This window comes from Salmo trutta, chromosome 5 (genome assembly GCF_901001165.1).
Source record: "Salmo trutta chromosome 5, fSalTru1.1, whole genome shotgun sequence".
In the NCBI taxonomy this organism is placed as follows: domain Eukaryota; kingdom Metazoa; phylum Chordata; class Actinopteri; order Salmoniformes; family Salmonidae; genus Salmo; species Salmo trutta.
This window is the reverse complement of record NC_042961.1, coordinates 50,017,923-50,043,727: the sequence shown is the minus strand read 5'-3', so window position 1 is coordinate 50,043,727 and position 25,805 is coordinate 50,017,923. Positions and strand designations below refer to the sequence as shown.

At 43.8% G+C, this 25,805-nt stretch overlaps 2 protein-coding genes across 2 annotated transcripts; one reads left to right on the top strand and one right to left on the bottom strand.

The window, feature by feature from the left end:
- Positions 1 to 907: 907 nt before the first annotated feature.
- LOC115194376 (tetratricopeptide repeat protein 5) lies at positions 908 to 11,224 on the bottom strand. Its single transcript, XM_029754025.1, has 10 exons — positions 11,081 to 11,224; positions 10,381 to 10,513; positions 9,127 to 9,338; positions 8,467 to 8,617; positions 8,132 to 8,223; positions 7,936 to 7,992; positions 7,647 to 7,793; positions 7,142 to 7,356; positions 2,129 to 2,273; positions 908 to 1,328 (listed from the first exon to the last, which is right to left on the bottom strand). The coding sequence occupies exons 1-10, from the start codon at positions 11,141 to 11,143 to the stop codon at positions 1,209 to 1,211; spliced, it is 1,335 nt and encodes a 444-aa protein (XP_029609885.1). The 5' UTR covers positions 11,144 to 11,224; the 3' UTR covers positions 908 to 1,208.
- Positions 11,225 to 11,431: 207 nt separating this feature from the next.
- Positions 11,432 to 17,936, top strand: mettl3 (methyltransferase like 3). Its single transcript, XM_029754023.1, has 11 exons — positions 11,432 to 11,833; positions 12,112 to 12,305; positions 13,046 to 13,495; positions 13,704 to 13,879; positions 15,911 to 16,124; positions 16,388 to 16,575; positions 16,804 to 16,842; positions 16,930 to 17,038; positions 17,191 to 17,256; positions 17,419 to 17,531; positions 17,624 to 17,936. Exons 1-11 carry the CDS (start codon positions 11,731 to 11,733, stop codon positions 17,733 to 17,735), a joined length of 1,764 nt encoding a protein of 587 aa, XP_029609883.1. The 5' UTR covers positions 11,432 to 11,730; the 3' UTR covers positions 17,736 to 17,936.
- Positions 17,937 to 25,805: the final 7,869 nt, after the last annotated feature.

Below are 25,805 nucleotides of genomic sequence, written 5' to 3'. Positions count from 1 at the left end.
AAGCCCTCCCCCCCGAGGAGTCCTCCATTCTTGGGCATGAGCCCGAGGGAGACATGCGCCTCTTCTCCCTGGAGCCAAGACCTTCTTCCAGTTAAGCTCTCCTGCCAGAGACAGGGAGGGGCCTTACTCAAAAATGACTGAGACTTGAATTAGAATTCTAGAATTTGAAATTCCAGGATTAGAATTAATAGAAGACTAATTTTGATTCTAATACTGAGACAATGTTGGTTTGGTACCCGTCTGCATTTAAGCAATAAGGCACAAGAAGCAGTGCTGTATCATGAATACAGTCACAGGTAAATGGTGTAAATCAATTCATCCAATTTAATTCTTCCAGCAGAAGAGATATAATATAGTCCGGACAAAAATGTGGTTGTTATGTTGGTCATATTGCGACAGACGCAAACCAGTCGTTTAAACGTAAATCTTTTTGCAAAGTTGCTATGCAAAAGGACTGGTCTTAATTTCTAAACAAAATGGTTGCTATGCAGGCTAGATAACGTTGTTGTCACTTGCTAGCTAGCTAGCCAACTTCAACTAACTCAGCCACGTCAAACATTGAACTGGGAATGACAGTACAATAGCTGCATTTTCCTTTGTTTGAGCTTTTTTTGTATTGGCATTTACTTGGATATGATACAGTATGTCCAGTTAAATAAAGGTTAAATAAATAAATAATAATAATAATGACGTTGATGCGTGCTTTCGACTGGCTCAGAAAAAGTTGCCTCGTCTGGGCACCGTTCACTATGTATTGACTAGCTAGCTACAGAGATCGACATTCAAAAGTGAAACGTTTCCGAATTCGGATAGGCAGCGAGCGTGAGTGTTCTTTTTCACTATGGAAGGTTTGACTAACATCATGGTGAAAGATGATCAACTACATAAACTAATGACAAAGCAAAAGTTGGAGACCTGTTTGTTTTAATGTCTTGAACCCATGTCTGACACCATCTTCACCACAATTAATTATCATATTAGTAGTCAGTAATTTACAAAATCCCCCAGCCTCCCTCCCACTTTAACAAAATACAACCACAAATATTTCTAAATATGTACAAACAGTGTATTCCTAAAGACCATTTACGAACAAGGATCTACTATTTACAAAACTAAGACATAAAAAAAATACAGGCACACAGGCTCTTCACGCTCCTTCCTGGCTCCCTGTCTGTCTGCCCCCACTCCCTCTATCATCCCCCCTTCTCTCATTCGCTCTGGGGCTTGTAGCTGACTGAGGCTGCAGTTTGAGCCTGGACGTTCTGTCTCTTGCCGTTGACGATGAGGAGCAGAGGGGAGTCCACTCGTATACTGCGGAAGTCAAACGTCTACAGCAGGGCCAGGAGAGAGGAGAGATAATAGATTGTGAAAATCAGAAATGAAGAGACCACCTTGATCTGTAGTAGCCTTGGTGGAGTTCAAGTGATGTCAGTTTTGATAATTAAGTCTAACAGAGGGAGTCTGTCTTTGGCTATGTATGCACACATTATATATATATATATATATATTTTGATTTTTTATGAATATGATGAAAAAAACAGTTTAAACATTTTGGCCAAGGGATCATTGGAATAAGTTTAGATGATGTAATATTATTAAATCTCCAATTTTTGTTCTTAACCCTGGCCAACACGGGCTTGGAAGGCTCACAGGGATATTGGTATCTACAGTACTCCACCAATTATACATGTTTTCAGTTCAATACTTCCTGTATTGCCCCCTCCCCAAATAAAAATGTATTAAAACATAAATACACTGTCATTTAAGCTTTAAAACTGCTAAGTTTTTTCTCTGTCTCATGGCAAAATATGTAGAATTACAGGATATTAGCTTAAACTGCAGCATTTCCCCTACGAAGCCAGGAGATGGGCCTTTAAAATTTTCCTTCCCAGGGCCTGAGACTTGGACCGTTAGGCCATGCTCTGTCAAAATCACAGTAGAGCTAATTTTTTTTTTTTTATCTCACTCGAGTTATGAGGGTGTCCCCACAATCACATTTAGAGGACACTCAGATTCAGAGACACCTAAAATCAGTGCATTCAGCTAAAGTAGATACAATGATTGTGATGTAATTGTAAGTTAAAAGTGTGTAAAGATCCATGTAAGCTGTAGAGAAAGACACACTAACCTGGTCGTTGTGTGCTACACTGTGGCGTTTGACCTGGGGCTCCGGGATGACCACAGAGTCTCCAATCAGAACTCCCCAGTTGTCTGCTGTGTTATAGACCATGACCACGCAGCACGTTTCCTCACTGTCCACCATGCCAAACGTACTGGGAGACAGAGAGAGACACAGTATCATATCACTGTCAATCAACCATAGCAAATGTACCCCAGCAAGGCAAAACATACAGTATTATAGCCCTTCAGTTCATACACCTTCAAACAAAGGGGCATGTAGACAGCAACTTACTTCCATCATCCAAAACATGCAGAAAAAGGTACAGTTGAAGTCGGAAGTTTACATACACTTAAGTTGGAGTCATTAAAATTTGTTTTTCAACCACTCCACAAATTTCTTGTTAACAAACTATCGTTTTGGGAAGTTGGTTAGGACATCTACTTTATGCATGACACAAGTAGTTTTTCCAACAATTGTTTTCAGACAGATTATTTCACTTATAATTCACTGTACCACAATTCCAGTGGGTCAGAAGTTTACATACACTAAGTTGACTGTGCCTTTAAACAGCTTGGAAAATTCCAGAAAATTATGTAATGGCTTTAGAAGCTTCTGAATGGCCAATTGACATAATTTGAGTCAATTGGAGATGTATCTGTGGATGTATTTCAAGGCCTACCTTCAAACTCAGTGCCTCTGCTTGACATCACGGGAAAATCAAAAGAAATCAGCCAAGACCTCAGAAAAAAGATTCTAGACCTCCACAAGTCTGGTTCATCCTTGGGGGCAATTTCCAAACGCCTGAAGGTACCACGTTCATCTGTGCAAACAATAGTACGCAAGTATAAACACCATGGGACCACGCAGCTGTCATACCTGCTTTCGACTCTGTCAATCACCACATTCTTATCGGCAGACTCAAAAGCCTTGGTTTCTCAAATGACTGCCTCGCCTGGTTCTCCAACTACTTCGCAAACAGAGTTCAGTGTGTCAAATCGGAAGGCCTGTTTTCCGGACCTCTGGCAGTCTCTATGGGGGTGCCACAGGGTTCAATTCTTGGGCTGACTCTTTTCTCTGTATACATCAATGATGTCGCTCTTGCTGCTGGTGATTCTCTGATCCACCTCTACGCAGACGATACCATTCTGTATACCTCTGGCCCTACTTTGGACACTGTGTTAACTAACCTCCAGACGAGCTTCAATGCCATACAACTCTCCTTCCTTGGGCTCCAACTGCTCTTAAATGCAAGTAAAACTAAATGCATGCTCTTCAACCGTTCGCTGCCCACACCTGCCCGCCCGTCCAACATCACTACTCTGAACGGTTCTGACTTAGAATATGTGGACATCTACAAATACCTAGGTGTCTGGTTAGACTGTAAACTCTCCTTCCAGACTCACATTAAGCATATCCAATCCATAATTAAATCTAGAATCGGCTTCCTATTTCGCAACAAAGCATCCTTCACTCATTCTGCCAAACATACCCTCGTAAAACTGACTATCCTACCGATCCTTGACTTCGGCGATGTCATTTACAAAATAGCCTCAAACACTCTACAGTCGTGGCCAAAAGTTTTGAGAATGACACAAAGAATGACACAAAGTTTGCTGCTTCAGTTTGCTGCTTCAGTGTCTTTAGATATTTTTGTCAGATGTTACTATGGAATACTGAAGTATAATTACAAGCATTTCATAAGTGTCAAAGGCTTTTATTGACAATTACATGAAGATGATGCAAAGAGTCAATATTTGCAGTGTTGACCCTTCTTTTTCAAGACTTCTGCAATCCGCCCTGGCATGCTGTCAATTAACTTCTGGGCCACATCCTGAATGATGGCAGACCATTCTAGCATAATCAATGCTTGGAGTTTGTCAGAATTTGTGGGTTTTTGTTTTTCCACCCGCCTCTTGAGGATTGACCACAAGTTCTCAATGGGATTAAGGTCTGGGGAGTTTCCTGACCATGGACCCAAAATATCAATGTTTTGTTCCCCGAGCCACTTAGTTATCACTTTTGCCTTATGGCAAAGTGCTCCATCATGCTGGAAAAGGCATTGTTCGTCACCCAACTGTTCCTGGATGGTTGGGAAAAGTTTCTCTCGGAGGATGTGTTGGTACCATTCTTTATTCATGGCTGTGTTCTTAGGCAAAATTGTGAGTGAGCCCACTCCCTTGGCTGAGAGGCAACCCCACACATGAATGGTCTCAGGATGCTTTACTGCTGGCATGACACAGCATTTATGGTAGCGCTCACCTTGTCTTCTCCGGACAAGCTTTTTTCCGGATGCCCCAAACAATCGGAAAGGGGATTCATCAGAGAAAATGACTTTACCGCAGTCCTCAGCAGTCCAATCCCTGTACCTTTTGCAGAATATCAGTCTGTCCCTGATGTTATTCCTGGAGAGAAGTGGCTTCTTTGCTGCCCTTCTTGACAACAGGCCATACTCCAAAAGTCTTCGCCTCACTGTGCGTGCAGATGCAGTCACACCTGCCTGCTGCCATTCCTGAGCAAGCTCTGTACTGGTGGTGCCCCGATCCCGCAGCTGAATCAACTTTAGGAGACGGTCCTGGCACTTGCTGGACATTCTTGGGCGCCCTGAAGCCTTCTTCACAACAATTGAACTGCTCTCCTTGAAGTTCTTGATGATCCGATAAATGGTTGATTTAGGTGCAATCTTACTGGCAGCAATATCCTTGCCTGTGAAGCCCTTTTTGTGAAAAGCAATGATGACGGCTTTTGTTTCCTTGCAGGTAGCCATGATTGACAGAGGAAGAACAATGATTCCAAGCACCACCCTCCTTTTGAAGCTTCCAGTCTGTTATTCGAACTCAATCAGCATGACAGAGTGATCTCCAGCCTTGTCCTCGTCAACACTCACACCTGTGTTAACGAGAGAATCACTGACATGATGTCAGCTGGTCCTTTTGTGGCAGGGATGAAATGCAGTGGAAATGTTTTTTGGGGGATTCAGTTCATTTGCATGGCAAATATGGACTTTGCAATTAATTGCAATTCATCGGATCACTCTTCATTACATTCTGGAGTATATACAAATTGCCATCATACAAACTGAGGCACCAGACTTTGTGAAAATGAATATTTGTGTCCTTCTCAAAACTTTTGGCCATGACTGTACTCAATGTACACAGTGTGCCATCCGTTTTGTCACCAAAGCCCCATATACTACCCACCACTGCAACCTGTATGCTCTCGTTGGCTGGCCCTCGCTTTATATTCGTCACCAAACTACCTGGCTCCAGGTCACCTATAAGACTTTGCTAGGTAAAGCCCCGCCTTATCTCAGTTCACTGGTCACCATAGCAGCACCCACCCTTAGCACGCGCTCCAGCAGGTATATTTCACTGGTCACCCCCAAAGCCAATTCCTGCTTTGGCCGCCTTTCCTTCCAGTTCTCTGCTGCCAATGACTGGAACGAACTGCAAAAATCACTGAAGCTGGAGACTCATATCTCCCTCACTAACTTTAAGCACCAGCTGTCAGAGCAGCTCACAGATCACTGCACCTGTACACAGCCCATCTGTAAATAGCCCATAGCCCATCTCCTCGCACCCCAGTATCTCTACTTGCACATTCATCTTCTGCACATCTATCACCCCAGTGTTTAATTGCTCAATTGTAATTATTTCTCCACGATGGCCTATTTATTGCCTTACCTCCCTTATCTTACCTCATTTGCACACACTGTATATAGACTTTTTTTCTATTGTGTTATTGACTGTAAGTTTGTTTATTCCATGTGTAACTCTGTTGTTGTTGTTCGCGTCGCACTGCTTTGCTTTATCTTGGCCAGGTCGCAGTTGTAAATGAGAACTTGTTCTCAACTAGCCTACCTGGTTAAATAAAGGTGAAATAAATAAATAAATAAAAAATACCGCTCAGGAAGGAGACGCGTTCTGTCTCCTAGAGATGAACATACTTTGGTGCGAAAAGTGCAAATCAATCCCAGAACAGCAGCAAAGGACCTTGTGAAGATGCTGGAGAAAACAGGTACAAAAGTATCTATATCCACAGTAAAACGAGTCCTATATCGACATAACCTGAAAGGCCGCTCAGCAAGGAAGAAGCCACTGCTCCAAAACCGCCATAAAAAAAGTCAGACTATGGTTTGCAACTGCACCTGGGGACAAAGATTGTACTTTTTTGGAGAAATGTCCTCTGGTCTGATGAAACAAAAATAGAACTGTTTGGCCATAATGACCATCGTTACATTTGGAGGAAAAAGGGGGAGGCTTGCAAGCCGAAGAACACCATCCCAACCGTGAAGCACGGGAGTGGCAGCATCATGTTGTGGGGGTGCTTTGCTGCAGGAGGGCTGGTGCACTTCACAAAATAGATGGCATCATGAGGCAGGAAAATGATGTGGATATATTGAAGCAACATCAAGACATTAGTCAGGAAGTTAAAGCTTGGTCGCAAATGGGTCTTCCAAATGGACAATGACCCCAAGCATACTTCCAAAGTTGTGGCAAAATGGCTTAAGGACAACAAAGTCAAGGTATTGGAGTGGCCATCACAAAGCCCTGACCACAATCCTATAGAAAATGTGTGGGCAGAACTGAAAAAGCATGTGCGAGCAAGGAGGCCTACAAACCCAACTCAGTTACACCAGCTCTGTCAGGAGGAATGGGCCAGAATTCACCCAACTTATTGTGCAAAGCTTGTGGAAGGCTACCCGAAACGTTTGACCCAAATTAAACAATTTAAAGGCAATGCTACCAAATACTAATTGAGTGTATGTAAACTTCTGACCCACTGGGAATGTGATGAAAGAAATAAAAGCTGAAATAATTCTCTCTACTATTATTCTGACATTTCACATTCTTAAAATAAAGCGGTGATCCTAACTGACCTAAGACAGGGAATTTTTACTAGGATTAAATGTCAGTAATTGTGAAAAACCGAGTTTAAATGTATTTGGCTAAGGTGTATGTAAACTGTATGTAGACTCCATATTCCATATAGTAGTCTAACACTAGAGGAAGGGGAACTCACAAGGCCATGCGTCCCTCTGAGGCCAGGCTGAACACCACCTTTCCCAGGGCAGCCACCCCAGCGTTGTGGCCGTGTGTCAGGGCAGACAGGGTCCGGGGCTCCAGGCTCCCAACGCGGCCTGCGGGGGAACGGAACTGAGGGGAGGAGCACGGCCCCAGGGCCAACGGGCTGAGGTTGGAGAGCATCGTCCGCAGGCGCCGGGCCTTCACCTTCCCCTGAAGGGGTGACAGAAAAAGAGTGGTACACTGTTATCAGTGGAAAACCATAGGACTCTGCTGTCACCTACTGCTGATTTATAATTCTATCTGATACACATTTGCATTAGTGCTGGAGTTGACAAGAAATGTGTTTGTATATTTTATTAAGTTTATATCCTATACAGATCACATGAACTGCTGATAGATGTAGAATGGAGACTAATGTGCCCTGTGCAGTTTATCTATATGAATGTGTGTGTGTGTAAATGTATGTGTGTGTGTATGTGGGAGGGTTCTCCTGTTCCTACCTTGTTCTCTGTGAGTGCTGTGAGTTTCACCAGGTATTCCAGCAGCTGCCTCTCCCTCTCTGGAGGATCCTCCCACGCAGGGTCCAGGGCCGCAGCGCGACTGTACCCGCCCAGGGCAGACCCAAACATCTCCTCATACTGAAACAACTGGAGGGGTTAGACACAGGCATGGATCATTAGCTTCAGTTTACTTTTATATGCATTTTTCTGTGTAATGGAATTATTGAAGTAATTTACCACACGCATATTATAAGAATCATATCAGAATATGCCAACGATAATGTTTTACCGTGGCTCTATTGAAGTGCAGATCGGGGTTGGAGGTTGCTGTTCGGTCCACTTTCTCCTGGGAGAGAGAACAGAGGAGGGAAGGAATTATATAGTGCTTAACAGTGATTATTGCACACAATTCTAATTGACCCACTCATACTATCCTGTCAGGCTTTGTAAACACAACTGAGTTTGGTATGTGTGTGTGTACTCACAGCCTGTGCATAGGCACTCAGAGCCTGCTGAGACATCTGTGGATTCTGTCTACAGGTGAAGAAGAGGGAGATGTAGGCGTTCCCCAGGATGTCTGCCAACATTCATCAATACATCATCCACTATCCACTCATATGCAGTACTATGAGTGGATAGTACGTTCTTCTATCCTCTCTTTGGAGATCCTGAATTACAGCCAAACCTATTCACACAACATATGTAACTGTATGCATACTCCACCCCCAGTAACCCTGGCCGTGTCCCCCACACTTTAATTCTCTGAACTCATAACCACTGTAAAATATGAATCTGCTATGAGACTATCCATCATACTCACACCAGGAGGTGCCGTCGGTGACGTCCAGCTGTACAGCCTGCCTGGCCATGGCCACGCTCTCCAGCACCCTCTTCCCCTGCTCATCACCGCCCCCTCCTGGCAGCTGCCTCAGCACCATGGACAGACTACGCAGAGATACTTTGTTCTTACTCTGGGACGGAGGGAGAAAAGAGATGTGATCGCGATAATATTAGGATATTATCGCCTTTTTGGTCTAGCGGTTACAGCTGTTGACCCCAGCAACCATGTATGCCAGAGACTACCCCACTCATTAAAAATAATAATAATTGGATATTGGTTTGGGGGTAGTTCAATTTCTATGATGTAGCAATAGAGAATAAAACAGACCAGGGTAAACAAAATAAAGGTAGAAAGAGACAAAGGAAGGTGCACACAATGGGAGGTAGAGTTATGGCTTGAAAGGATGTGATAAACAGCTGTTGTTTATGTAGACCTATAACAAGTTCTGAACACTTTACATGAATTCTATTCTTGATCAGTAAGGTTCTACTGCATACCTTGATCTCAACACAACAACAGTACCACGGCACCAACACCACTCTCCAGTTAACCTGAAGAGCTTTGTGACTCATGCTGTCTGTGAATTAAAAGCCCAGCTATGCAAATAAAGCACATGATTACTGTGTTCTTATTGCTAACCTGCTGCAGGGCTCCAGTGAAGCAGGTCTTAGCGGTGGTCAGGTCTCCTTTCTTCCAGTACTGCTCCCCCAGTGTGTTCCAGCCCTCCACTAGTCCAGGCTCCAGCTTCACGGCCCGGGACAGGCACTCCCCGGCGGTGGTGCTAAACTCCGGAGCCACCCCCAGGGAGCGGCCCCGCAGCAGCAGGAACTCAGCAGTGTGCTTATACGACTCTGGAGGAGACGAAGGGACGACAAAGAGATGATTCTCTAGTCTAGGGGTTCCCAAACTTTTTCACTCAGGCCCCCCCTTCCAGCATTGGAGAACATCCCCGCGCCCCATGTCTATTTCTATGGGCACAAGCACTGTTCACATCCCTCTTGTTGGCGTAGAGAAAATGTTGCCGTTTTAAAGCTTAACATACATGTTGCCATGTCTAATGTGTATTCGTGTGATATTTGAGTGACTCGAATATTACAACAAAATCTATTGGCTAAAACACCTAGCTGAAAAACATGATCTGACATGGGCTAGTTGATCTGGACATTTCTGAGTTATAAATAGCACTGTAGGGTATGCAATGAGTGACATGACAAGAGAAAAACTGATGATGCACTACCCAATTTTGAAATGTAGTTACTTTTGTTGTTTTTTGGGGGAGGGGGGTGACCCCCCCCCTGGCCGCCCGGGAGGGAGCGCCACCACAGTTTGGGAACAACTGCTTTAGTCAATTGACTTTTGCTGTGTGTTTAAAGATGTCTCCCCTGTGGCTCAGTTGGTAGAGCATGGTGTTTGCAACGCCAGTATGGTGTGTGCAATGCCAGGGTTGTGGGTTCGATTCCCACGGGGGGCCAGTACCAAAAAAAATGTATAAAATGTATGCATTCACTACTGTAAGTTGCTCTGGATAAGAGTGTCTGCTAAATAACTGTAATGTAAATGTATGTAAGCTAAGCTCAGTCAGCACTGTGCTTATGTAACCTCGTCCGCAGGCTCAATTGCTACTGCATGAGACAGCAGGCTGGTAGATGACAACTGTGCTTATATGACTCTGGATTGGAAGAGATGGAGGGTCACCATAAGTCTTTGATGATTTAATAATGCATAAAAAGATCACTCACTAGTCAGGCAAGCTTTGTGAGCACTGAATAGTGTGGTAAAAGATTTGTAGCTACACATTAAATGCCAAATGGATACAAAGCTATCATGCAAAATCTCAGTATATTATTTTTTACATGTGTGGTTACCAAATCAGAACACGTTCTGTTATCTCACCTTCTTTCTCCTCCAGCTTCTTTAGTGTCTTCTCCATCTCCTGTGCCACATCACTCGGTTTCCTCTTTGCATCCTCCACACTGTGAGTCTCAAAGTAATGATCCCGAAAATGATATAACTCATCCACTAGGTCCTGATACAGAAAGAGAGAAAGAGAGAAATTGTTATTGATACCTGTTAAGGACATTAGCTAGGTGCGTGGCATGCAATCATGATGAGCCAGATCAGGTTACAAGAATGTAATTTTGAAATGTGTTGCTATGCAGCAAATACACTTGATGCTGTTGGTTTCCTTGCACGAGTGCATGCATGCTCACTGGCATTGAGGGATGATGACACAGCACGATAGCTAGCTATCGCTGCATATGGCTAGACGTCTCAGGCGCCAATTTAGCTGGCTAGCCAAGATTGAGAGACATTGTCAGTCAAGCCAAGCTAACGTTAGACAGTTAACTAACCGATAATCAGCTGATGGCTCGTCAGATTTAGAGACAACCAACTCGGTTAGAAAATTTGCAGTACAATCAACCACAATATTTTGGTCGATTAACATGACAGTTGTTATAGTAACGAGTCTGGAGAGCTAGCTAGCAACAAAGGAAAGGTGGGAAGTAACTGTTTAAATAAGACGTCCATTACAATTGCAAGGTTAATTATGGCAATATATTCCATGCAGTGATAATAATATATTTTGCAATACTTTTAAAATCTGTAAATCATCTTTGTCAGTCGCAGGATCACCATCCGTCTCCGCTTCTGCCATCTTTTCCAGTGGTTGGTGGAAGAAGAATTCGAGAAGAGTACATTGACAACACGACACCTGCTGGCCTGGAGGGGTATGCTGTAGCTGGATAATATTAAACTATTATTTGCTAAATCATTCTTATTTACTGAAAGTAATAAACTCAAGTTTGTTGTCTTTTTATTTTTTATTTTTTTTACCGCATATTGCTAGCTAATGAACTAACAACAAACGTCGTATTGTTGTTGAACAGACTGAACCGGAACTAGCCCTTTTTTAACCGGAAATGTGTCCGTTTTCAAAAAACATCCGTCTTGTGCTTATTTTAACATATCGATTGCTTTATAGTTGTCACGACCTAACATTATGTAAAACATTTATTTTAACGAGTTCTGAGAGGGGAAAAATTCTGCTTGCAATAAGAAAAGATAGCTGTTAGATTTTGGATTTGTCTGTCTAGGTGGTTTCCTCCAACAACAAGGGGGAACCAGTCATTCGTTGTTGTTGCTAGTCCGACACAGTGCGAGCGGTGGCCACATTATCCCACTAAACTAAGTGATCTTGCATGCCCCGTTTTCGATTCATTTTCGCGGTAGCTCCTACTCTAAATGTCGGATACATGGAGCAACATCCAAGCACACAAGAAGCAGCTGGACTCGCTGCGAGAGAGACTGCAGAGGCGACGGAAAGACCCCACGCAACTCGCTGCAGGTATGTCTTTATGCTAACGTGTTAGCTAGCTAGAGAGAGGCGGGATGGGGAAATAAGATTAGACAATAGGGATTTCAACACACAGATGTATTTGATTCTATGCTGATGGTTAAAGTTGAAAAAGTTCAGCAAATGTCAATACTTGTGCATTGTCTGTGGACACCTAGCTATATGGTCCAGATACTAACGAATAACGTTAACTAGTGACCAAAGTTCTTAATCTGCATAAGCACTGTTACTGCTAATGGGATTTACAACCTATGGTTTTCTTTTCTCAGAGGTGGGAGGCAGCAGTACTGAAGGGGCTGCAGCGCGGAGTGAGAGTCCAGGACCAGCCCTCCAGAGTCCCCCACAGGAGGAGGCTGAACGTCCCCCGGACCCTGAACTAGAGAAGAGACTCCTGGGTTATCTGTCGGACCTGAGCCTCTCACTGCCCACTGACTCCTTGGCCATCACTGATGAGCTCAACACTGTGAGTGTGTATCCTTGTGACCAAGATCTAATGTTTGCTAAAAATAAAATTGTGTCCAGGGTTCAAATACATGTGTATTTGAGTTGAGTATTTGTTATTTAAGTACTTTTGTCTGTGTATTTGAGTATTTTCAAATACACCGCCCAAAACAACAACTACTTTTATTTGAATGTTTATTTGTAAAAAACCAAATAGTATTTATCTAGTTAGTTAAAATACTATTTTCAAATACCTGGGTTAAATGCATGGGAGTGTATTTGAGTATTTTCAAATACTTTTTTCCCTCATTAAAATGCAAATCAATTTATAACATTTTTGACATACGTTTTCCTGGATTTTTTTGTTGTTATTCTGTCTCTCACTGTTCAAATAAACCTACCATTAAAGTTATAGACTGATAATTTCTTTGTCAGTGGGCAAACGTACAAAATCAGCAGGGGATCAAATACTTTTATCCCTCACTGTACATTCCAATATTCAACTACTTGTTTTTTCAAATAAAGGTTATCTAAATAGTTGTTTTGAAATGTATTGAAAAGTAATTGAAATGCCTAAAATAGTATTTTAACCCAGGTCTGGATAGTATATGTGTGTGCTGATTGCTATTGCAAATTTTATGAAGTCTATGGATATGAATAATCGCTTTGTCACTCATTAGCCACTGTTCCCATAACTGTATCACATTCCTTTTCCTATCCTTTCCCTTTTCTCTCATTCCACTTCTATTTTCTCCTCCACAGTCTGAAGTGCCTGTCACCCATGGCTGCATCCAGAGTCTGCTGCTCAAGTTCTCTGCCCAGGAGCTCATCGAAGTCCGGCAGCCATCTGTGGCCTCCTCTTCTTCCTCAACGCTCGTCATCTCCGTGGACCACACAAAACTCTGGGCCATGATTGGGGGCGGGGCCTTAGGCCAGAGGAAGAGGAAAGCAGAGGACCAAGCCCACCATAAACGTCCGCCAGGTTCCTCCCCTGCTCTCCAGAGCCCGCCCTCCCCTCCGCCCACTTCCTCTATCTCCCTGGCACCGGCTTCCTCCTCCCAGCTGACCGGGCCCTCTGATTGGAAGGCTGGAGGAGGAAGGGGCGGGGCAGATAAACAGGGCAGGACCAGTAAGGGGCAGACGTCTCACCTGGACATGGAGATAGAGAGCCTCCTGAACCAGCAGTCCACCAAGGAGCAGCAGAGCAAGAAGGTACATTCACACCTTGGTAGAGGGAGGGGAAAGAGATGGGGATACCCTGGGGGTAGTTTGAACCATATCAGTACAAACCTTATTATACTGCCCAATGTTCAATGCGTTTTTCAACCACACAGTCAATGGCGAAATCAAATTCCTTCCGTGTGTGTGTGTGTGTGTGTGTGTGTGTGTGTGTGTGTGTGTGTGTGTGTGTGTGTTATAGATGAGCAGAGAAATCCTAGAGCTTCTGAACACCAGCACAGCTAAAGAGCAGTCCATCGTTGAGAAGTTCCGCTCACGCGGTCGTGCTCAGGTCCAGGAGTTCTGTGACCACGGGACCAAAGAGGAGTGTACGCGGTCTGGGTTCACACCCCAGCCCTGCACCAAGCTGCACTTCCGGTCAGTACTGCTGCCACACAACCATAAGAGTACACTCCCAAATATGTTTTATTCTTGATAACTTTTTTTTAGCCCCTTTTTCTTCCCAATTTCAATCTTGTCTCATCGCTGCAACTCCCCAACCGGCTCGCGAGGCGAAGGTCGAGTCGTGAGTCTTCCGAAACATGACCAGCCAAACCGCACTTAACACCTGCCCGATTAACCCGGAAGCCAGCCGCACCAATGTGTCAGAGGAAACACTGTTCAACTGACCACCGAGGTCAGCCTGCTGGTGTCCGGGCCGCCTCAAGGAATCCCTAGTGCGCGATGAGATGTGTAAAGCCCATCCGGCCAAACCCTGCCCTAACACGGACGATGCTGGGCCATTTGTGCGCCGCCCTATGGGACTCCCGATCACAGCCGGTTGTGACAGTGGTGGCGCCTCTAGCACTGTGATGCATTGTCTTAGACTGCTGCGCCACTTGGGAAGCGTATTGCTGATGACTTTTTTGCATCATTTCATTTAACCCAACCCCAAAACGCCTTTTTCCTGATTTTGTTGTTGTGCTGATCACATCCCTTATCAAATCAAAGTTTGTCACGTGTTCCCAATACAACAGGTGTAGACCTTAGTGAAATGCTTACTTACAGGCTCTAACCATCAGTGCAATTTTTAAGTAAAAAAAAAAGTTATTAGGTGAACAATCGATAAGTAAAGAAATAAAAACAATTTCTTGCCATGCGGTAGTAGAGAGAACAGTCTATGACTGGGGTCTTTGACAATTTTTAGGGCCTTCCTCTGTCACCGCCTGGTGTTGAGGTCCTGGGGGGCAGACAGCTTAGCCCCGGTGATGTGCTGGGCCGTACGCACTATGAGCAGTTGCCGTTCCAGGCAGTGATTTAACCAGTCAGGATGCTCTCGATGTTGCAGCTGTAGAACCTTTTGAGGATCTGAGGACCCATGCCAAATCTTTTCAGTCTCCTGAGGGGGAATAGGCTTTGTCGTGCTCTCTTCACGACTGTCTTGGTGTGTTTGGACCATTCTAGTTTGTTGGTGATGTGGACACCAAAGAACTTGAAGCTCTCAACCTGCTCCACTGCAGCCCCGTCGATGAGAATGGGGGCGTGCTCGGTCCTCCTTTTCCTGTAGTCCACAATCATCTCCTTATGTTTGGTTAGGTTGAGGGATAGGTTGTTATTCTGGCACCACCCGGCCAGGTCTCTGACCTCCCTATAGGCTGTCTCGTCGTTGTCGGTGATCAGGCCTACCACTGTTGTGTCATCTGCAAACTTAATGATGGTGTTGGAGTCATGTCTGGCCATGCAGTCGTGGGTGAACAGGGAGTACATGAGGGGACTGAGCATGCACCCCTGAGGGGCTCCAGTGTTGAAGATCAGCGTGGCAGATGTGTTGCTACTACCCTCACCACCTGGGGGCGGCCCGTCAGGAAGTCCAGGATCCAGTTGCTGAGGGAGGTGTTTAGTCCCAGGGTCCTTAGCTTAGTGATGAGCTTTGAGGGCACTATGGTGTTGAACGCTGAGCTGTAGTCAATGAATAGCGTTCTCACGTAGATGTTCCTTTTGTCCAGGTAGGAAAGGGCAGTGTGGAGTGCAATAGAGATTGTATCATCTGTGGATCTGTTTGGGCGGTATGCAAATTGGAGTGGGTCTAGGGTTTCTGGGATAATGGTGTTTATGTGAGCCATTACCAGCCTTTCAAAGCACTTCATGGCGACGGACGTGAGTGCTACGGGTCTGTAGTCATTTAGGCAGGTTGCCTTTGTGTTCTTGGGCACAGGGACTATGGTGGTCTGCTTGAAACATGTTGGTATTACAGACTCAATCAGGGACATGTTGAAAATGTCAGTGAAGACACCTGCCAGTTGGCCAGCACGTGCCCGGAGCACACATCCTGGTAATCCGTCTGGCCCCGCAGCCTTGTGATTGGCTGTATGTCTCCATTTAATCACTTACAGTCTATTTTAATTGGCTGAAGCATCTTATCTGGTCCCGCTGTATTGGCTGAGCCCTGTCGTCTCTCCCTTCTCTCAGACGCATCATCAACAAGCATACAGACGAGAGTCTTGGAGACTGCTCCTTCCTCAACACCTGTTTCCACATGGACACCTGTAAATACGTGCACTATGAGATCGACGCCCCTCCAGAGGCAGAGGGGGGCCTGATGGGGCCCCAGGCTGGGGGCATGGAGGTGGGACTACACCAGGGGGAGGAAGACAGCAACGTGGGGAAACTGTTCCCCTCTCAGGTGAGGGAGAGGAGGAATAAAGTGAGAGAGGAGGGAGAGGGACATGAAGGGAAAAGGGGGGAGGCCTATGAAGAGGAGGAGGAAGACTAGGCTTTTACGACACAGGCTTTTATTTTGGTACATGTGTCTGATGGTGTAATTCCCCTAAGGGAGAAATTAGGTAAATTAATCTGTCTACATAGGTGATGTCAGTTACCTCCAGAAGTGGTCAGACTGACGCTGCGGTTCAGTCCAGTCTGATCCGGTTTTGTCCCCCATCACAGTGGATCTGTTGTGACATCCGGGTCCTGGACGTGTCGATTCTGGGGAAGTTCTCTGTGGTGATGGCCGACCCTCCCTGGGACATCCACATGGAGCTGCCCTACGGAACTCTGACGGACGATGAGATGAGGAAGCTCCACATCCCCGTCCTCCAGGACGACGGCTTCCTCTTCCTCTGGGTGACTGGCAGGTACCGCCACCAATCAGATATGAGTGGAATAGTGTGTTTCTACTCAACCAATCAGCTGCCAGAAGAACAGGGCATGCTAATGGGCATGCAGGGTCTGACAGAGGTTAATTATATGATAACGAGCCATAAACTCTTGATTTTTGTTTACGTTGATTGTTGCTTTGATTGACATCTTTCACTTTTTTCAATAGGCTGTTCAGTCTTCATGCCTATCTATATTTATTTTAGGGCTATGGAGTTGGGTAGAGAATGTCTGAGTCTTTGGGGGTAAGTCTTTATTCATCAACCTTTTGGGACCAGTAAGTAAGTCGTAATCTGACCGTTGGTCTTACCCATGTTTTTTTTTTCTCGTAGCTATGAGCGTGTTGATGAGATCATTTGGGTGAAGACCAACCAGTTACAGAGAATCATCCGTACCGGGAGGACTGGTCACTGGCTCAATCATGGGAAGGAGCACTGCTTGGTGAGTGTGATGTGCCATCATACCTCTTATCTGACTCTGGGCAGTGTAGTGCAGTCAGTTGTGTATATTTGCTGTTATTGTGTGTGTGTGTGTGTGTGTGTGTGTGTGTGTGTGTGTGTGTACAGTTGTATTGATATGTATGTGCTTCTCAGGTGGGCGTGAAGGGACAGCCCCAGGGATTCAACAGAGGGCTGGACTGTGATGTCATCGTGGCCGAGGTCAGGGGTCAAACACAATTAATCCATTTGATGTTCCAATCCTACGAGAGCCTAGAATGTTTTAACTCAACCCTGTCTGTTCTCTCTCCCTCTCCTGCTCTCTCTCATTCTTGTCTTTTGTCTCTACCTCTTTCTCTCCCCACCACCTCTCTCTCTCTCCAGGTGCGTTCCACCAGCCACAAGCCAGATGAGATTTATGGAATGATTGAGAGACTCTCACCTGGTACCAGGAAGATTGAGCTCTTTGGCAGACCTCACAATGTCCAACCCAACTGGTACGTGTGTGTGGTGTGTGTGTTCATTGAATTTGTAAATGAGGTATGTGAGTATTCTTTCTTTTTCTAAGCGTTCTTTTTCTCTCTCTCAGGGTAACTCTTGGTAATCAGTTAGATGGCATTCACCTCCTGGACCCTGATGTCGTGGCTCGCTTCAAGAAACGTTACCCAGACGGAGTCATCTCCAAACCCAAGAACATGTAGAGAGTGGTCCTCAACGCCTCACATGGGGTCATCGTCGTCAACTACTTGTCCTGTTATAAACATGTTAGGTCACGGTATGAACTTAGACGCCGAGGGGAACACTGATCAATGCTCAGTAAGTGTCTGATGGACTGCCTTCTGTTTTTTTATGTCTTTTTTTGTACCAATTACAACATTTTGTAATAAATATGGTTGAAGGAATATTTCTGGATCTCTATGATGCGAGTCAGACATACTGCACAATGAATCCACCCAAAAACATTTCAGTATAGACTTTTTTTTGTATTACTTTGTTAGTACATTTTGTCTGTTCCCATGACAACAGCACTACATTATACAAAGTGAGGACCGGCTAGTTTGGGGATCTTGATTGATTTACGTTGATTAAAAGAAAAACATTAACATTGGAAATGTATCAATATTTTCTTCACAGTAATTAGGAATCACATACATGTCTCATTCCAAACTTACCACAGTAGCACCAGATGTGTGCTGCTATGTTCTCGTACAATCATTTTCACAATTTGTACAAAAATATATAAAACAGAAGTGGAAAAACATGAGTATTTATTATCCTTAAACTAGGTGAAGCAGGGAAAATAGTTCAATGTTAGAGGGCGGGTTGTAGAACCCAACGAAAGCACCAAAACACTGTTGAAATGTCTTCCAGAACAATCTGTTGACTTTCTCCTCCATTCACTGATGTTCCCCATAAGATGCCATCAGAAGTAAAGGTAAGAGCTGCACGTAAGCTGGAGGAGCTGCAGGTTAACATTTCTAGATATGAATAAAGTGTAGATTCATTCCAAGCAGCCAGTTGAAAAGGGCACTAGAAGAAGACAGCCAGCACCAAACTGAATTTAATTGAGGAAATGTTCAAAAGAGGTGAAAAGGCACAAACTCATTAGTATCTTCATCAGCCAAACCAATCAAAATCTAGTTACCGTGTTTTTCTCAGCAAGTTAGGATAGTGTTAGGATAAAAACCAAAAAGGCCGTATTTAAAGTTGAGAGCGCATCATTTTCTTATATTCAACAGCTTGTATTTTAAGGACTTGAATTTGCAGTTGTGAATTTGCAAAATGATGCACTTGGTTGGTAATGATGTAGTAAACATTTTTACATCTCTACTAGCCACACCAGCAGTGCATTCAGCATTTCTCTAGCGAAGAACTCAATCTACTGTGATATGTCCATCCTTTTCACAGTCACTTCTGAAGGGGGAGTTGAGAACGAACATCGTGTACATAGGTACCACTGAGTAGATTCAGTCTCAGTCCTTTACATTCTATGTTCTGTTGAGCTATAATAATGGATGTCATAGCGGAGGGGCAAGAGTTCATTTTGGGGCGATGGCGATGATGACAGGAGGGATCAGTAGATACTAAAGTGTCATTCCCAGCACTGTAAGCCAGGGTCGTATTCATTAGGGTACACCGTAGCAAAAATGTTTCACAACGGAAACCAAAAATGAGCGTTTCTTATCGGGACAAGCCCAGGTATTCCCTCCCTATTTCAGTCCTATTTCTTCCGTTTGATGCCTAATGAACACTACTCGGCACGTCGGGGCTGATCTATTCAGCAGGTGGCGTCCACTGCGTTGAAGTTGCTGTCCATCTGGTGTCTGAAGGAGAGGCGAGCCTTGGTGGAGAAGTAGATCTGGGAGCCACTCAGGCTGCTGCTGCTCTCGCCCTCGCTACCACACGACACCGTGGACGACAGGCGGGGCTTCATCTCCTCACTGGGGACTGGAGGGAGGAAGGACGGAGGGACGGAGAGAGAGAAGAGTTATTGAACCAGTAGCACGCAACGTTTTAGCATCTTTCTTCATGATGTTGTTGTTGTTGCCATGTCTCTACGTGTCTACATAGTGAGGGATGATTCGATCATGCTACTTAACATACATAATGGTATGCGTCATCCCTCGTGTCTTTTCGCAACTTAAATGTGACATGATATCAACTTCGTTGACATTCGAATGATGTAAATCTAATAGAGCAGGCTCTTCATTACAAAGGTGTAGGTGGAATGAACGAATAACGAATGACTAAATGATTGACGGACAGTTATAATACTGGGAAGTGGACAGGAAAAGAAGAACAGAGTGACATAAAACTCATGATTGACTTTCATAAGCGGAGCCCGGAGCAAGACCTGGTTATATCATGGCACTTGTTTCAACATGTCTTCCAAATATGTGTGTTTTTGATAATCATAGATTAGTTGTGCACCATATTATTACTGCACAGACAGCCCTGGGGAGTTCTGACATAATGATAATGTATGTAATTAACTATGTAAGGGCTGGGGAGTTCTGACATAATGATAATGTATGTAATTAACTATGTAAGGGCTGGGGAGTTCTGACATAATCATACTGTATGTAATTAACTATGTAATGGCTGGGGAGTTCTGACATAATGATAATGTATGTAATTAACTATGTAATGGCTGGGGAGTTCTGACATAATGATAATGTATGTAATTAACTATGTAATGGCTGGGGAGTTCTGACATAATGATAATGTATGTAATTAACTATGTAATGGCTGGGGAGTTCTGACATAATGATAATGTATGTAATTAACTATGTAATGGCTGGGGAGTTCTGACATAATGATAATGTATGTAATTAACTATGTAATGGCTGGGGAGTTCTGACATAATGATAATGTATGTAATTAACTATGTAATGGCTGGGGAGTTCTGACATAATGATACTGTATGTAATTAACTATGTAAGGGCTGGGGAGTTATGACATAATGATAATGTATGTAATTAACTATGTAAGGGCTGGGGAGTTCTGACATAATGATACTGTATGTAATTAACTATGTAATGGCTGGGGAGTTCTGACATAATGATAATGTGTGTAATTAACTCTGTAAGGGCTGGGGAGTTCTGACATAATCATACTGTATGTAATTAACTATGTAATGGCTGGGGAGTTCTGACATAATGATAATGTATGTAATTAACTATGTAATGGCTGGGGAGTTCTGACATAATCATACTGTATGAAATTAACTATGTAATGGCTGGGGAGTTCTGACATAATGATACTGTATGTAATTAACTATGTAATGGCTGGGGAGTTCTGACATAATGATAATGTATGAAATTAACTCTGTAAGGGCTGGGGAGTTCTGACATAATGATACTGTATGTAATTAACTCTGTAAGGGCTGGGGAGTTCTGACATAATGATACTGTATGTAATTAACTATGTAAGGGCTGGGGAGTTATGACATAATGATAATGTATGTAATTAACTATGTAAGGGCTGGGGAGTTCTGACATAATGATACTGTATGTAATTAACTATGTAATGGCTGGGGAGTTCTGACATAATGATAATGTATGTAATTAACTCTGTAAGGGCTGGGGAGTTCTGACATAATCATACTGTATGTAATTAACTATGTAATGGCTGGGGAGTTCTGACATAATGATAATGTATGTAATTAACTATGTAATGGCTGGGGAGTTCTGACATAATGATAATGTATGTAATTAACTCTGTAAGGGCTGGGGAGTTCTGACATAATGATAATGTATGAAATTAACTCTGTAAGGGCTGGGGAGTTCTGACATAATGATACTGTATGTAATTAACTCTGTAAGGGCTGGGGAGTTCTGACATAATGATACTGTATGTAATTAACTATGTAAGGGCTGGGGAGTTATGACATAATGATAATGTATGTAATTAACTATGTAAGGGCTGGGGAGTTCTGACATAATGATACTATATGTAATTAACTATGTAATGGCTGGGGAGTTCTGACATAATGATAATGTATGTAATTAACTCTGTAAGGGCTGGGGAGTTCTGACATAATCATACTGTATGTAATTAACTATGTAATGGCTGGGGAGTTCTGACATAATGATAATGTATGTAATTAACTATGTAATGGCTGGGGAGTTCTGACATAATGATAATGTATGTAATTAACTCTGTAAGGGCTGGGGAGTTCTGACATAATCATACTGTATGTAATTAACTCTGTAAGGGCTGGGGAGTTCTGACATAATCATACTGTATGTAATTAACTATGTAATGGCTGGGGAGTTCTGACATAATGATAATGTATGTAATTAACTATGTAAGGGCTGGGGAGTTCTGACATAATGATAATGTATGTAATTAACTCTGTAAGGGCTGGGGAGTTCTGACATAATGATACTGTATGTAATTAACTATGTAATGGCTGGGGAGTTCTGACATAATGATAATGTATGTAATTAACTCTGTAAGGGCTGGGGAGTTCTGACATAATCATACTGTATGTAATTAACTCTGTAAGGGCTGGGGAGTTCTGACATAATCATACTGTATGTAATTAACTATGTAATGGCTGGGGAGTTCTGACATAATGATAATGTATGTAATTAACTCTGTAAGGGCTGGGGAGTTCTGACATAATGATAATGTATGTAATTAACTATGTAAGGGCTGGGGAGTTCTGACATAATGATACTGTATGTAATTAACTATGTAAGGCCTGGGGAGTTCTGACATAATGATACTGTATGTAATTAACTCTGTAAGGGCTGGGGAGTTCTGACATAATGATAATGCTAATGCATATAATACTGTAAGTACTATATGTGGAAGGTTGTAGTTCTCTCACCTGCAGGTAGGGGGCACTGTCTGTCCTTTTCACTATGTAACGGCTGACAGTGATAATGATATTGTATGTAACTAACTACTTAATGTCATGTACAACTCTAATATGTAATGCACTACTATGTAATGTAACTGGCAGCCTGTAGTTCTCTCACCTGCAGGTGGGGGGCACTGTTTAGCCTTGCATCGCTCTTTACAGCGTCTGTACCAGGGGAAGCACTGGAGCACCTTCACACCCATGTCTGGAGCTGAGGGGAGCTGAGGGCCACTGAGGAGAGAGAGAGAAAGAGAGAGAGAGAAATATATGAATGGAGGAGTGAGGGGAGAAAAAAATTGAAAACAGTCTTCTCCTGTAGATTTTTGTGTGTTTATCTGTTTCTGTTATCTTGACTTGTAGTTCCATAGCTTTTACACATCATTTGTCTCAAATGCCAAGCCCTAGACGTTTGTGTGGATTGGAATGACTTCTGCATATCATAACAAACCACAACATATCAAACCACAACCGCAAATTCATAGCTAATTGATTAACCTCATCACAAGAGCCAAATCAGCTAGTCGATTGTTAAGGCCGTCGCGAGAGACTACCAACTGTTTAACCTGGCCCTGATAACAGTTAACACGACAACTACCCAACAAAACAAACCCACATTCACTCCCACAAAGCGTACGTGGCCACCGACTCTGAATGAACCTCTATCAACCAGACGTTTCAGAGAGGATGAGTCTGATGGGTCTTCACCTCATCCTCACTCGCAGGGGGTCGAACCATAATGGAATTAGTCCCGTCCAGTCCACTAGGCCAGTGGAATTAATAATGGAATTGGTCCAGTCTATGAGGGGACAAAGGGTTCAGTGACGTGACACGACGATGACTGATGAGGCTTAGCTCATTTCTATCGGGTCGCAGGCGAGCGTTCACACACATAATCCAGTCAATGGACGTCAACGGGCTATGGGCGACGGCTAGAGCAGCCGATTAAAAGCCCTGGCTTGAATTACACAGAGGTCACACGACACATACAACTCAGACAGGATAAGGCATGCCTGGCCCATCATACCATATAGCACCGTAGGTGCTTAGAGAGATTATATGTGCATAGAGAGATATAATGCTCACGTCATGTCAAGTCTGCTACCCAAGGCACGTCTAATTGGCATTAAGATGCATGCTATGTGAAAGTCAGAGAACTTGAACTCCATGGATCTCATCCTCTCGGCATTTAGCCAGGCAGTTATAGTGACGCTGAAAGGATTTTATGCAATAGATGATATTTGCATAGTAAATGCAAACATTAATTGTATGCAGGCCCACTGAATACAGTACATTGACTACGGCTTGGATGTGTCGAGGCTATGCTCCTGGCAGTCTGTCTGTCAATGACTCTGAATGTATTTAGATTCAATGTACATTATATTTAGCGTTAGCATGTATAGACAGGCTATCTTGGCTTGGCGCACACTACCCACCCTACTATACCTCTCATTGAAGTCAAACGCACGCACGCATGCACGCACACACACACAAACCCTACTTTGATTTGCTCTGGCCTACAGCTCTGCTCTTTGATCTGTGTCTCTGTGTGTGTGTGTGTGTGTGTGTGTGTGTGTGTGTGTGTGTGTGTGTGTGTGTGTGTGTGTGTGTGTGTGTGTGTGTGTGTGTGTGTGTGTGTGTGTGTGTGTGTGTGTGTGTGTGTGTGTGTCTGATTAGATTAATGTTTGTTGGGTCAATGGTTCATCTATTAAATTCTAACCTCAGGTCTTGTCAGTACTCTACCTGTGTGGCCCTTGAAGATAAGATCAACGGGGGGCCCCTCTGTCCACAGCAATGAACAAATATGCAATTGATTACAATGTTAAAGAAATAGAAGAGAATGGTGGTACTCAACTGAGACTGAAGAGCTGTTTGGTAAAAACCTTTCAGCAGAGTGTCGTCTGTATAGCTGTCTATTCATTCAGGAGATCTCAAAATAAATACCCTGTTTGACTGACCCTTTAATCCTGCTATTTACCCTGTGTTCCACTGACCTACTGTTAGGAGCCCCCCTGAATAGAACAGAGAAATGTAATGACTCTCTGTGGAAACAATCAAATGACTTTCTATTCTAAAACCTCTCACAAGGTCTTCCATCATCACAGAGCTCCATTTAGCTCTGATCTGTGGTAACATCAAGACAGGGCGGCGGGGCTGCTGACAAACTCACGCTTTCCTTGCAAACCCTTGCCCACACAGAAGCCTGTCACCGTACTGTGCAGACGTGCAATCTGTAGCTAAAACCCTCTGACCTGGTAATCACTTATTGTTGGTTAGGGAGTGTGTGTGTGTGTGTGTGTGTGTGTGTGTGTGTGTGTGTGTGTGTGTGTGTGTGTGTGTGTGTGTGTGTGTGTGTGTGTGTGTGTGTGTGTGTGTGTGTGTGTGTGTGTGTGTGTGTGTGTGTGTGTGTGTGTGTGTGTGTGTGTGTGTGTGTGCGTGTGTGTTTTCCTGGCTGCTACAGCTTTCTCTGCACTCACAGGGATGAGGTCATTTCATAAAGATGTGATACCTCTCACACACTCTGTTAGCCCTTTTGACACTTAGAGGTCAGGCCAAAGGAGGACTCATTTCAGTGTGACACCCATTCCACTCTGTTAAGAGTCAGTCACAATGGGCAAAAATAGCTTTCTCAAAACAACACTCTCTATTCTCTTTCTCTCTCTCTCTCTCTCTCTCTCTCTCCTCTCTCTCTCTCTCTCTCTCTCTCTCTCTCTCTCTCTCTCTCTCTCTCTCTCTCTCTCTCTCTCTCTCTCTCTCTCCCCCCCCTCTCTGCAATCCTATCTCATAGACAGACACAGTGAATCCATTATACTAAGTCACACGTTGCTTGGCAAAGCACTAACTTTAGGAAGTTGGACCATGCCCACCTAAATCCCAGCTCTTCATATCGACAGTCACTGATCAATTTAGTCACTTAGGAATTCCTACGGGTGTTTAGGGCACCATTGTAATTGGTGAGGCTCTGACTACAGAATATAACCTTGCTTGTTATTGTATGGGTAGTAGTGTACATTGGAGAGTGGGGGAAAGAGAGCAGGCTGGGCAGGAAAGATAACAATCCTGCAGTGTAGCCAAAGTCACACAGCGATAATACATTCTTTGTGTATTAATAAACCACTCAAACACACTTTTTTTCTCTCTCTGGGTCACAAACGCATGCACACACGCACACATACACAGTCACACACACACATACACATTCACACACGCACACACACATACACTAGATGGCCTGGTCAGTGGTGAGGAATTTGGGGCCCTGGTCATTACTGTCTGTAGTACAGCAAGTCTCTGGCAGAGAACAGCGATCACAGAGCCTAGAACAGAAAACAACCAGCCCAGTCCAGTGGGGGAGGGGGAGGGAGAGATGGGGAGAGAGATGGGGAGAGAGAAAGGTAGAAAG

What these genes read in the sequence shown, in the direction of transcription:
- LOC115194376 (XM_029754025.1), bottom strand. Translation starts at nt 11,143, where the DNA reads ATGGCAGAAGCGGAGACGGATGGTGATCCTGCGACTGACAAAGATGAT. An exon ending in CAGCACTCACAGAGAACAAG is followed by an intron (nt 7,357 to 7,646) that starts GTAGGAACAGGA and finishes TCACCCCTTCAG; the next exon opens with GGGAAGGTGAAGGCCCGGCG. An exon ending in TCAGAGGGACGCATGGCCTT is followed by an intron (nt 2,274 to 7,141) that starts GTGAGTTCCCCT and finishes TCTGTCTCCCAG; the next exon opens with TACGTTTGGCATGGTGGACA.
- mettl3 (XM_029754023.1), top strand. Translation starts at nt 11,731, where the DNA reads ATGTCGGATACATGGAGCAACATCCAAGCACACAAGAAGCAGCTGGAC. An exon ending in AGGAGCAGCAGAGCAAGAAG is followed by an intron (nt 13,496 to 13,703) that starts GTACATTCACAC and finishes TGTGTGTTATAG; the next exon opens with ATGAGCAGAGAAATCCTAGA. An exon ending in GTGATGTCATCGTGGCCGAG is followed by an intron (nt 17,257 to 17,418) that starts GTCAGGGGTCAA and finishes CTCTCTCTCCAG; the next exon opens with GTGCGTTCCACCAGCCACAA.